This window comes from Ruditapes philippinarum, unplaced genomic scaffold (genome assembly GCF_026571515.1).
Source record: "Ruditapes philippinarum isolate M1 unplaced genomic scaffold, ASM2657151v2 ctg12148_1_1_1_1, whole genome shotgun sequence".
NCBI classification, from domain to species: domain Eukaryota; kingdom Metazoa; phylum Mollusca; class Bivalvia; order Venerida; family Veneridae; genus Ruditapes; species Ruditapes philippinarum.
Window position 1 is genome coordinate 1 of NW_026861924.1, and position 14,162 is coordinate 14,162.

At 33.1% G+C, this 14,162-nt stretch overlaps 1 protein-coding gene across 1 annotated transcript; it reads right to left on the reverse strand.

The window, feature by feature from the left end:
• Positions 1-3,554: 3,554 nt before the first annotated feature.
• LOC132717378 (uncharacterized) lies at positions 3,555-11,758 on the reverse strand. Its single transcript, XM_060700833.1, has 3 exons — positions 8,846-11,758; positions 4,251-7,326; positions 3,555-3,655 (listed from the first exon to the last, which is right to left on the reverse strand). The coding sequence occupies exons 1-3, from the start codon at positions 11,756-11,758 to the stop codon at positions 3,555-3,557; spliced, it is 6,090 nt and encodes a 2,029-aa protein (XP_060556816.1).
• Between the last annotated feature and the right edge of the window lie 2,404 nt (positions 11,759-14,162).

The following is a 14,162-nucleotide window of genomic DNA, read 5'->3' on the forward strand; positions in this document are numbered from 1 at the left end:
TCCTTCACAAGTACAGAAAAGTTCGGTATTTATTTGCAGAATCAACAGGGTTTAACAAACATACATAGATATTGTTCTGTGTGGCTAGCCATGCAGAGAAGATATTATAAGATAATTCATATATGTTTTAATTTTAAATAAAATTTTGTAGATATTTTTTGTCTTCCTGATCATATCTCGATGAACAGTTTATTTGTAAACCTGTTGCTAGTCTCTATATATGCGTCATGCGTGCGCATCCTCAATATTCTTATACCGCGAACACTTTTTCAACCGGTATTTTGAACAATCAAAGCGCTGAAAGCACTGATGGGGGCGCAAAATTTATGATACAGTTCTTGATTGTAGAGCAGTCTATTGTTACAAGCTGATGCCAGCAGAAGTCACATTTTTACTTGACTATTCGATAACAATTAATAGAGCTATCCTAATCACCCGAGCGACAGCGTAACCACTTATGTTAAAGATTTTGTACCACTTCAAATATTTTCAAAGTCTATTGGCATATGGCATTGAAACTTTGCAGTTACTCTATCAAATATTTTACACAAAAAAATGCTCCTTTTCCAACCTGGAATTTATGTAATTTGCTACCACCTCAAATATTTTCATATTCCATTGACTTTGTTTGTTTCATTTTACGCCTTTTCCCCCCCAACAGTATTTCAGTCATATAGACGGGTAGTTTCCTAATCATCGTTCCTGGAGAATTACACCAGTACTAGAGTATCTTCCTCCGCGCTAAACTACCAAAGCATCTCCTGAAGATCGACCCCACGCCAGAGAGGAAACTGGATTAGAAGTCATCAACTCTAACCCCTCGACCATGGAGGCAGTTGTATTCCATTGACATCTGGCTTTGAAATAGGTTGAAATTTTATACACTTCTTTGCGAGCATACAAGGACCTCTCTCTAAGGCTTATACCTGTAACATGGATTTGAATTTTTTTGGCCCTTTTGTGAATTTAGAATATTTTTCATTACCAAGGCTCTTTTACTGTCAAGCGCGCTTGCTGTCCTACCAACATCTCTTGCTTGTATATATTGTGAAATATAACTCCCTGAAACTCTTGTTAAGCTTTAAAACCAACCGAGTCATGTATTCATTTCTATATGACATTGGATAGTGGTGTATAACAAAAGTCAGTGTACTTTAACTGTATTTATTCCAAGAAATGATCATACAAATATCAGTAAATAATGTGAATAAATAAACTTATTTTTATAGAAACATTTCAAGCATAATACACGTGAAAATGTTAACTGGAATAAGTATACAGGCATGTTATAATAAAATAGGTGGCATTTAAAGCAAGGGCCATTGCTGAGGTGGCCAATGCTAAACTTTTTCGTATTTCTGAAGTAAGCAAATCAACAGGAGAATATTGTTGTAAAGAACAATCTAGAGAACATATTTCTCTTAAGTATTCTATTTAATTTTTTTTTCAAGAATGAATCAAATAATAAAGAACAAAGTTATGACAATTAAAGAAAATTACAGTAACATGAACATGATGGGAAAGATCAGTGATAGATTAAAGTTATATCAGGTCTGTTCATCCCGGTATGAATTCTACTCGTTTTAATTCAAACCTGAATTTATCAGCTTCATATACATAGGTGGGATATGCCCAACACATCCTCTTTATGCCCATGGCAAAATCTTGACACGATATCATTTTAGTTGACCTTGACCTCTGACCTGGTGAGCAGGCTTGACAAAAATCATGACCACTAAGCATAATACTTCAACAATAAGCAAAACACATTGCGGAAAACAAAATTTTGATATTTTCACAGACAATGACACTCCACCTCACTATGGAGAATATTTGTCTCAAATTACATTAAAATCCTGCCCACATGTAAAAGTAACGCTCCGGACTTAAGTTTTACACAGATCTCCCCCCCCCCCCCTCTCCCCCCAGTCTGACACACCAACACATCATAGTGAACATTTGTATCAAACTATTTTGTAATTCTTCAAAGAATGAGCTGAGTATACTATCGGACAAATCTAGATGGCGCATGTACACCAAACCTCCAAACTGAAAAGTGGCGACTATGTTGACTTTACTACAAGCTAGCTCAACAATTTAAAATTCCCCTGATCACTAAGCATAATACTTAATAGCATATGCAATCAACAAATTTTAATGTTACTTGACCTTTGACTTTTTGTATCTTTCATTTTGCCCTAGAAAATTCAACTCAACATGGAGAACATTTGTGTTGAGTTATATTGAAATTAATTCGTGTATATAGACGTAATACATGCAAACAAATGTTATAATTTGTTGTTTGACTTTTGACATCTAAGTATGACTATGACCTTTGCCACAGACATCAGATTTTTTGGCATGATCCTGAACCTTGTTATGGAGAATATTTTACAACAAGATCACTTCTATCTTCCTTCATAACTTCCACTATTGAGGTTTCTGTCAAACAAGCATTTCTGTTTTCTGAAATATAGATTTGAAAAACTGTATTGCTGACTGAGATATTCCATACTTGTAAGTCAATCTCTTTAAGAATTACTATGATTTATAAAGCTAAATAACTGAAAAATGTCTAATGCCCATCTGTGCAGTATTTCACAAACGAGCATCTTGAGTAGAACCACCACAATTTGTAAGCTAGCTGGATTGCTTTCTCACATTAAAGAATCCATTTATACTATGCTCAAATATGATATAAGAAAATATTAATAATAGCTTCACAGTCTCTTTGTAAATATATAATAAACATGTTTTGTGTTTACATAAAGTAGCTATGTTATGCTTAAAACACTACATACTATATGTGGACACAATATTAATATGTAGTGTTGTTAAAAAAGAGACAGTTTTTTTACGAAAGGACCAACTTAACTTGTCCCCTAAGAAGGAACACGATTTCCAATGCATAGTTTATTCATTATTTCAAAAGTTATTATTTTAAAATTAGACATATTCAGAAAGAACTGCATAGATTTTAATAAATTTTCATGATTAAAATATTTTATTCAATGATGAGCATAGTATATCTTTAAAGTTAGGTGTGTAGGATCCATGATTTTATTTGACCATGGACACCCAAAGTAAATTTATAAATTATTTGTAATACAACTTTTCAAAGTCTTTTACATTTATAAATTTTATGTGAGTGATAAAAATCTATAAACATTGAACTCAAGATGAGATGATTAGATATTCAATATTTCAATGTTAAATGCCTTGAGGTGACAAGAAAGGGAACTTGAATTTCTAAATAAAATGTAAGTGAATCACAGATATTTTTGCTACCAACTTTTTTTCCCAAGTTATAGTAACACATTGCTTCATGAAATGATATTGAAATAATTAATATACATTTGGCTCTTTGTGACATGCTTACTGATTTTAAATATGCCTTGAGTCCTGTGTTGGTCTTTAAACATGCCAAACACTTAGAAAGTGTTTATTAAGAAAAAGTGTATACAAATAATAATGTACCTCTTCATTAAATGCCCATGACATTGAAAGAAACATTGTGTCATCTGTTTACTTTAAGGTTAGTCACATTGATGGTATCAAATTTTAGACTTTAGTTTTTCTCTGTTGATTCCATTCACAAAAGCATTCTCAAAAATGGTCCTCTTAATTTCACATTCACCAATCTGACATGTACCTCCTGAAATAGAAAAGTTGGGTGCATATGCCAATAATTCTGTTAGTTCATGTCAAAAAAATACTTTGAGAAACTATTTGGTCAAAATTGTAAAAGTACAAAGATTTTTTTAGTCAAATCTATGTTATATATATACAATGTACATTTCCTTTCTAGCTTTCTAATATTTATGATGTATGGTTTTACATGAAAGAAATGGATGCCTGGAACTGAACACTTAATACCAATTTACCATCTTTTTGGTACCACTGAAAATAGATAATAAAGGCTTTAATTTTTCTATTCTAAAATAACTGTAAAATGTTATCTTGAGAAATTATGACTAATAAGCACTTTAATGAGATGAGAAGAGGCGAGCGAAAAAAATATTTTGGAGAGTCATCCAAAGGACTAATGTAGAAAAGACTGACCATTACAGTTAACTCATATTTACTATAGAGCAAATGTTATCTACACAATTTCTGGAAATTGTAACTAATTTTGAACTCAATATTCATCACTCCACTTAATGTGAAATAATTTAAGTTAAAGACTTGCATTCAAGTATTATATAAAATGTATAAAGGTTTATGGTCAGAATAATAAGATTCCAGTGTACCAAATTTTTGCACTTTATTCATAGGCACGCCACAATAAATATGATCAAGACAGCTGCCATAATCAGTAGTTACTGAATCAATGAGTTGAACTGAACTGAGTACTTCCTGTATAAGTTTAGCAACTGGTTTGTGTTCAGTATAATCATAATTGAAATCTCCCATTAAAATAAGCTTTTTTAAAATTCCAGTCACTTTAAACTCTTTTGAAATAATTTCCAAAATGTTGAATAGAAACCCTGAAAAATTTGCAACAGTAGCATACCCTGGAGGACAATAAACAAATCCAATAACTATGTCTTGTAAACACAGTAAAGCACATTCAATGTCAGAATGAGTAAGGCAAGTGAAATGACAGACATTAATATTTTCCTTGTAATAAATTGCTATCCCATGTGAGGCCTGACCAAAATTGGAAGACAATACACGAAAACCATCTATGCTGTACTGCTCAGGTAAAGGACCAGTTAATCTAGTTTCTACAAAACCAAGAACATCTGAAACAAGAAAGTTATGTTCAAACTTGATATCATGAATGTGCTTTCTCAAGGACCTACAGTTTTGGAAGCATATTTTATTAACTGTTGCATCAAACTGAGACAAATTGGGTAAACTGCTTTGTAATTTCATTGAACTTCTAAGTCTTTCCATTTCAGCTTTAACATCAAAAGAAACACTTATCTTGTTTGGATTTAGTTCCATAATGTGAACACCAGATAATTGTGTGACTCTACTTAGACCAACATAATGAATATGGTCAATCTTTCTTTTCCCAAAATGCATCACTGCCCCCTGAATGGTTGATCCTTGAGCCTTATGGATTGTTTTCGCTGATGACAAGTACAATGGAAATTGCCGGCGCACAATCAAGTATGATTTGTGATACTGATATGTAAACTTTCTACAAGTTTCAAGAATGGGTGTCCAGCATGGCAATATCAAGTTGTTATACAAATGTTTGTATTTCAAACGCCATTGTTTTCCAATATCAGCACTGTCAAATTCTACCCAAATAATACTGCATCTCGAAGAATTTTCTACTCTAAAGTCAAAGCTTCTTACAGTACATGATGCTCCATTTGTTAAACCATCATTTGTATCTACATTTAAGCATAACTCAACTGGAAGTCCTACAGCAAGAACAAGATTTTTCTGTAAGCTCATTGTTTTACTAGGGTCAAGTGGTATCCTTGATAAAATTGAATCAGCCAAAGACTGACTAATATTACCAGATACAGAGTCAATTGCCTCAATGTTTATTTTATTTGTTGTGGGTATATTTGAAAGAATATTCAAATTATGTTCATTAACATCAGCCCTTGTACAGAAAAGATGTGGAAAATGTAGAACATCATTAGAATTTACTGACAAGTTTTCTATTTTCCTGTTAGTTAGTATTGTGAGGTCTTCCTCTGTATGTTTACCTTCACGTAATCTATTCAGAAGATTGGCAAATTCAAGATCATCTTTTTGTCTCATAATCTTTGTCAATTCAAAAAAATCAAATAAATCTATCCACAGATTTGTCCCCAAACATGTTAAGTCTGGCCGTGAATACTTTTGAGAGAATATCCAAGAATCATGAACTGGTTTTAACTGATACAAATCTCCAACTGCTAGAATACTTACATCTCCAAATGGCCGTGTACAACCTTTAATTTCTTGCAACCTTAAGTTAATAAAATTAAACATCCCTCGACCAACCATTGATATTTCATCAATTATAACAACTTTTAATTCATGAAAACGAGCTCGCATTGTGTTCAGCTGCTGCATATCTAAAGGCTTGAAATGAAAACCCTGATTTGCAGGAATACAAAAAGCTGAGTGTATTGTATTCCCACCAATATTATGGGCTGCTTTTCCAGTAGGAGCACACAACAACAATTTCAAGTTTGATGGATCTTTTCCTTGTTGATGACTGAAATACTTGAACAAGGCTTGATAAATAGATTTAATAACAACAGTTTTACCACAACCTGCTCCACCAGAAAGAAATGTATGAAATGGTAGAGAATTGGTTTTCACCCTATGAACAATATGATTAAAGAATGTCTTTTGCTCAAAATTTAAATTTTGAATGCATTTTAAAAACTGGTCATTATCCAATTCTTTCTGCGGGAGGGCTTCACAATTAACCCTTGTTCTGCTTATTCCCAAGTCCTCTCCGAGATCATAGTCACCTGCTGAACCTATTTCGCATCCTGGATCAAAACATCCCAGTTCAGCAGATCTAGATGGACCTTCATCTGCATCTATCAAATCCTGGTGATTTGCTTCTGGGTTAATTGTTGTGATCAGGTTATCAGAGTCAATATCATCTAAAATTTTGTCATAGAAGCTATCATCAATTTTTTCAAAATTCTGTCTGTTTTCAGTTATTTCAGCAATCTTTGCATTATAGCAGGCTTCAAAAGACTCAAAACCTCCAAGCAAGTCAACATCTTCATCTCGCCAGTGTGTATACAGCATGATTTTCTCTCTAAAATGTTCCTGGCGGTCATGATTAATTGGTGTTGAATGACTATAAATGACTTTCTGTTGTTTTCTTTTCCTTATTTGAGTTCCACAAGTAAATTCTATAATATTGCACTGGCTTTCATTGGTAATGTCTTCCTCCTCTACATTATCATCTTCATCAAGAATGTATTCATTTTCAGGTAATTCATTTTCATTGCTCAAGTCAATATGTTTCTTTGCTGGCCTTTTGCACAATTCATACCACGAGGCAAAATCAACATAACAAAGTTTCTCTATACTTTTTGGTCTCCTTTTATACCTTTTAAGGACATTATCCATTTCAATATTTTTTGATGATGATGGAAGCTCTTTTAACTCTGACAATGGCTTTAAAAGTGATGTCCTTTTCTCTGGTCTGTTTGTATCAACATAAATAACATCCCTTGTGCTTTTCCTAAGAGGCATTTGCAAAGCCAGGAAAACAGCTTCTTGTGCACCTATCTCAACACTTGACAGAAATTGATTTCCAATTCTTCTTACTTTTTGCCTAATGTCACTATCCATTTCACTTGCTTCAACGCAAGCAGCTTGAAGAAGATTTGAAAGTCCACGCTGGCCCTTAGAAATATAGGAAACTATGTAAGAAACACAAGAATATGGGTCTAATATGTACTGTATGTCCCAGGGTTCCCACTCTTAGATATTTTGAAAATTTAAGGACTTTTCCAGGACTTATCAAGGACCTTTTTTGATTTTTTAAGGACTTTTTAGAAGATAAAATTTCAAGCTATTTGATTTTTTTTGTCCTTTGAATATGTTCATGGTAATGTTTAGCAACACCAATAAAATACATATAGTTCATGACATAAATCTAACTCTATCTAAGAAATACATTCAGTGTCTATAAATAATGAAATGTACTTTGTGACAGAAACTGTTTTTGCAGGTTGTGTGCCATTTTCATGTAATTTTGCTGTTTTTAATGTTTCAAGGGATCACTTTTTGACCAGATATTCATAGTACTTATTAAATAAGTTACCACACATTTGACCTCAGTCCACTTAAAGGCTTCAAAGAATGGCAAAAGCATGTCACACTGAAGGGTAAAATTATGAAAACTGCCTGCAGGTGATTCGACATTCAAAATTTCACAACTTTCATGTTTAAATGTTGTATTCTGCTTAAGTCAGTGCTACGGGAGGGGGGCGGTGTTCAAAAATGTATATTTGGGTATGTTTGATTACATCTTAGTGAAATTGTATATTGTATTCATGATTAAAACACCAATTTTTATTAGTACAACACATTATTTTTAGTATATATTGGCTATACTTAGGTATTTCGTGCTACCCGTGTGGCCAATTGGCTGTGCTCTGCCTTTACAATAGTTCATGTATGTAATCAGGGCATCCACTAAGTTCCAAAATTTGGAAGTCAGACACTGCAAAATCTCTGATATTGGAAGTCACATTATATAGGTAAAGAAGGAAAAGTAGAACTTAAAGAAGTCACAAACCAAAATCAGGGAGTAAATGACTCCCAAACTTCCATTAATGGACGCCCTGTATGTAATACTATTGTTAATTTTATATTGATATACCTTTGGCTTTTAGCATGGTTGTGAGCAATTAGGATAAAAAACATTGCCCAAGGAAACAACCATACCTGTGAGCTTTCATCTTTTTCATGTGCTTTGAGCACAGGCCAATCAAGCAAACTTGGGGTCGATTTGTGACTGTCTTATAAGATTTTCCAAACAAAACCGCAATAGTAACCAGAAAATAAATGTTAAATCTCATAAATGTCAAAATTGGCCTCTTAAAACACTTGTAAATCGAAAAATCATCAACATTCAAGATGCGGAAATCAATATACTGTGCTAAGACCGCCATTTTGGTTGTTTGATTTACCTCCCCTTTTCCAGACTAATTCCCGTACCTTCCCGGACTTTTTTCTGTATCAACACTAATTCCCGGACTTTTCAAGGCCGGGAGCTAGTGTTTTAAAATTCACGGACATTTCCCGTTTTCCCGGACAGCGTGGGAACCCTGATGTCCATGTTTGCTTTCCAAGAGTTCAGCAAAACACTGTTATAGTTGTTTATACGGCATTCTTGTACTGAGCGCTTTAAGAATACCTTTGGTCGTGATAGCGAAGATCGAACAGCAAGAAGGTATGTTTCATAATCTATTTCTAGTTCTGCCAAGAAATCATTAAATGTAATATCAGTCTTATCATCCTTGTGAAGATTATTTAAGAACTGGATAACACGTTCATACATCTCGGTGTAAAGAGAGTTGTTTTGATCAACAAGGGGATGTAACACATGTGTTTCAGGCATTGGAGGTATGGGGAAATCAAAGCGACAAATGGCCTTGCCCTGTTTTCTACAAGTTGGAGCATGACGGTGTGTCTGGTAATTAACATATTCAGGGATAGAATCATCCTTTAAACAGGTAACATATTTGTTTACAAAAGCTGACACTTCAATATCAGATGATAATCCATGCACTGGAGCTCCTTTAATCCAACATATCATGTGAATATGAGGTGAGCCACGTTGTTGGAATTCAACTCGATAAAAATAATCAAGCACTTCCCCAATAGGTTGACAGGGATGTTTAAGAACATGCTTAATAAAAACTTGAACTCTATGTTGGAAATACCTTGCGCATGTTACTGGATCTGACTTTATGAGATTACATTTCTCCTGCCAAGAAAGATCATCTATCTCAGATGATGACAAACCTCGACCGTGTATAAGTTTTGATAGAGAGTTCAACAATGGTTTCCATTTAGTTTCTGCTGCAGAGAAGGAACAAAACCAAGTAGGTATGCCTAGTTGTCGTATCATAGCAAAAACATCTCGTTTTGCTGCTTCCCAATAAGGTGGAGATCCACGCAATGTTCGAAGGACCCTGTAACCATCATCCTGCATAGTTAGCTTTTCAACAAAACCAGGAGTCAAAATATCAGCAGCTGTGAATCTTTGGTTATTTGTTTTACATTTTCTTACAGCAAGTAAGACTTTGTCTCTTACTTGTTTGATTTGAAGTCTCTTAAGTTTGAAAAAGATGTTTGGGACACAAAGTGCAACACGCCTATCTACATTTCTGAGCTCCCATTTACAAATGTCACTGTAATGCAATGATACATGCCTTTGATGATTACCTACTCTAGCCTGGCCACAAAATATTGTTGGAAAGGAGAAGATCTCTGAATGATAATCTTGGAAAAGCCCAATTGGAGAGTTGTTTTCACCTGGTGCAACTGATAGTACTTGATTGAATTCCCTAAAATCTGCATTTTGTAAGAAAGTGTCTAAATTACCAGTTGGCCTGTCAACAAAGCTGTCATCCTCAGTCCAATCATCATCTGACTTGCACTGATCACCAAGTTCATCTTGCAAAACAGAGTCTTCATTTTCTGTATCACTGAAACCATGTTGTTGCTGCAGCCAAGTCTCATTTACAAATATACCCTCATTTTTAAATAGTTCGCTATTTGAAACCAGCCATTTTGCTGCTTGGTATACTTTATTTGGCCTAATATTTTCAAATGCCACATGATGTTTGTACGATAATTTCCTTTTTAATTTAAGCATAATGGTTTCATTTTCATCAATCATCCTTGGCAATGACTTTATAGTACCACTTACATCTGCTGGCACATTAACAATATTTCCTTTCATACTAACTTGCCCACCTCTTGGCATTTGTCTCAACTGCATAAAAGGTATTCTTGGTGAAACAAGCCTTTCTTCAAGGTTGGAGAGGTCCAGTTCCTTTGGTTTTGTAGGAAATTTTAAACCATTGTGTATCCATAACTTTGGAGTCTTGCCTTTACTTGCGCATTCCAAGCAAGTTTTACATATCCATTCAAAGTTGTCAAAACTTCTGTACTGGGTACAGAATTTTGCTATCAAGGTTTTTTTTAAATCTGGGATTTGTTCAATCTTTCGCATAAAATGGCGAAAAAATGTTTGAGTACAGCAAGTACAAACATAATCTGGACCATATGAAATTAGTGCATCAAATGATGATAAAAGATCACCAACCATGCTAGCTGCAAAATTATGACTATCATGGCTTAGCATTGTATATTCAAAAACATTTCTATCATCAAATGCATTTCTAGGAGACTTCCCTTTCATTAACCCTGTAGCCATTTGTTTTTTATTTTGCTTTTCTTGACAGTCATTTGAGATATTTTTCCGTTTCCTGATCCTTTGGATTTCAAAACCTTTTCTATTGTCAAGAATTTTCACACAGAAAGCTGTAGGTAATAAAAGTATGAATTTCTTTCTTAAAGATAACACATGCAAGTCAAACTGAATACAGGCAGCATCTTTTTTACAAGAATCTAGAAGCTGACGGAGAAAACAGCATAAGTCAGAAATGGAGTTAACAATACCAAGAACACAATGACCATCTCCACACATTAATCCTTCCTTATTTCGCGAGTGACTATCAAATACATAAAACTGATTCTTAAACTTATCTTTATAAATAGCAAGTGACATTTCATTAAAAATGATAATGAGATTTAAAGCTTGTGCGGAATACACTTGAAGAAAAGCATCTTCAAGTTTAATACAAACCGATGAACTTTCAACTGGAATGACTTTGTCCATCAACCCTGTAATCGTTCTTTTATGTGTGAAGTATACTGTGTGCCCTTTGTATGCAATGCGTTCAGGGAATGTTGTGGGATCCATTAATCCAACCAGGTCATGTTGTTTTTCAGACATAGCACAATAAAGAAAACTTCCAGCAAACATGACATCATTAAGATCCTCTCCTTGGAACAACAAACATGGTTTAACATAATTGACTGCAATCAGAAACATAAGGCAAGTAGGAACACACTGTCTACCTCTAGCCTCCATTGGCAGGTTTTCAGAAGCTTGATGGAAATCTGCAGAAGTATGTAGCAGAAAGACTTTGCAAGATTCATTCAATACTGCACCATTAGTCTCAGGGCCAGGGTTTGTGGCCACATCTCCAGCAAGTAACAAAAGAAAAATTCTTGTAATGTTGCGGACAGACATAGGTCTTGATTTCACACGTCTTGTATGCTTTAAATGAAAAAAAAGCTGGTAATAGACTTGTATCTCAAAGTTTTTTGAGAACATTACACTGTCCAGGGCAACAGAGTCAAAGGGTATAGAGATGAACATTACTTTATCAAAGCGCAATCCTATTTCACTCAAGTTTTTATTGTCTGACAATATATTAATGTGACTGCATTCACATCTATCACTTGTTGATTTGCCTAGGAATAACAATTGATTTCCATCATGATACAAAGGAATACAAAACAATACCAATACCAACACAAAAGCCATACCAAAATATGATGTAAAATTAAGTGACATTTTTAAAAAATTCTATTGCTTTTTGCTACTAAGAACGTCTATTTGATTCTAAAAATTTTTATTTAAAAATGCCATGGTCAAAATATAAATTCACAGATACACTGTAAAATACACAATAAAGCTAAAAATAATAAATCCTATCAGGGAAACATTCAATTCGCAAATTAGCTTGTAGTATTATACTTGCTTTCTAAATATATGTTCAATCCAAGATATTATTTAGCTTAATATTCAGTTTTAAGATTGATATGCTATATTCACAACATTATATCACCAACTATACAATATGTACATGTATGTTCAACTAAGACATATCACTTATATTCCAAGATAATAAATATATACTACTCAATGATACAAATTTTCAATTCCAAGATTATATATATGTGTTCAGTTTCAAGATAAAAAATATCAGTTCCAATATGCTCAATTCCATGACATATAGATATTCAACTCCAAGATATGTTCAACTCCAAGATATGTTCAATTAAAAGATTCATATGTTCAACTCCAAGATATGTTCATCTCCAAGATTCATATGTTCAACTCCAAGATTCGAATGTTCAACTCCAAGATATGTTCAATTTAAAGATTCATATGTTCAACTCCAAGATATGTTCAATTCAAAGATTCATATGTTCAACTCCAAGATATGTTTAATTCAAAGATTCAGATGTTCAACTCCAAGATATGTTCAATTCCAAGATTCATATATTCTACTCCAAGATATGTTCAATTCCAAGATTCATATGTTCAACTCCAAGATATGTTCAATTCCAAGATTTTTTTGTTCAATTCCAAGACAGATATGTTCAATTCCAAGATATATATTTTGTGTTCCAAGATATATATGTTCAATTCCAAGTTATGTTTGTTCAACTATTAGTTATATAAATGCTTATCAGCCTATGCTTTATAAGTATGTTTATATTATTTAACTTAATATAAGTTTCAAGATTTATATACTATAGTCATAACATATATATGATAAAAACTAACATATTATAAACATTTAATATATACATTATCTTACCAACTATAAAATATGTATGTTCAACTCCAAGATATATCACTCTTATTCCAAGATAATAAATATATACTACTCAATGATATTAATGTTCAATTCCAAGATTAGGTATATGTGTTCAGTTCCAAGATAAAAATATTCAGAATTATATGTTATGTCAATCACTAAATAAGTAGAGCATGATCAAAAAATTGCTTGTAATTTAAAATACACACACTATCATACAATTAAATACAAAATTTTAAAATATTAAATAATATATACCATTTGTTTCACTTGTAGCTCATTCACTTATGCAAAGGGGCAGTATACTGTTTTAAGGCTATAGACTGTAATAACCATGACCTCGAACACAGGTCTGTAATCACACACCTGAAAAAAAATATGTTTCATAAATTACATTATTCTACAAGTAATTAATACACATCAACATCTGGTCTTCTAAAATACATTGTAGTCCTTAGTTTGTTATTGTTGTGAAAAAATATTGAATGTTCCTTATCTGAAAATCAAGAGATATGTCCAATGACTTACCTAAGCAAAGGGGCAGTACACAGACTTCAAGAACTCTTGACCAATGACCAAGTAACAATCAAAATCTCACATACAAGTCTGTAATCACACACCTGAAATAAATGTGTTAAATGTTAAACATAATTAAAACTATCTCACTGTCAAATAAGACTCACAATACATGAACAACTTATTGTCAAATAAGACTCACAATACATGAACAACTTATTCTTTTCTAGTATATATACTGAGGGTTTATTAAATGGTCTTTTTTTAACTAAATTTAAATATTGCATGACTGTTTAGGTAGATATTAGGTAAATCCCTTACACTTTCATTTTGACATATTAAAGATCAATTCATTACAAACTTTGGAAAAAATGAAATGATCTTAAAACAACAAACAAAAAGCACATATAATGAACAAAATTAATGGCACTCAGTACAAGTGTAACATTATGAAACAGCTTCTTCCTATCTGTACAGAAGCCATAAATAATAAATTCTACAAAGGAGTGTGTATGCTGGGCTCTTATA

Bases quoted from the DNA above. Each gene is read 5' to 3' on its own strand.
- LOC132717378 (XM_060700833.1), bottom strand. From the start codon at position 11,758: ATGTCTGTCCGCAACATTACAAGAATTTTTCTTTTGTTACTTGCTGGA. The intron at 7,327-8,845 runs GTATTCTTAAAG...TATATTTCTAAG, and splicing joins CTTCGCTATCACGACCAAAG to GGCCAGCGTGGACTTTCAAA. The intron at 3,656-4,250 runs GTACACTGGAAT...TTTCTATTTCAG, and splicing joins GAATAAAGTGCAAAAATTTG to GAGGTACATGTCAGATTGGT.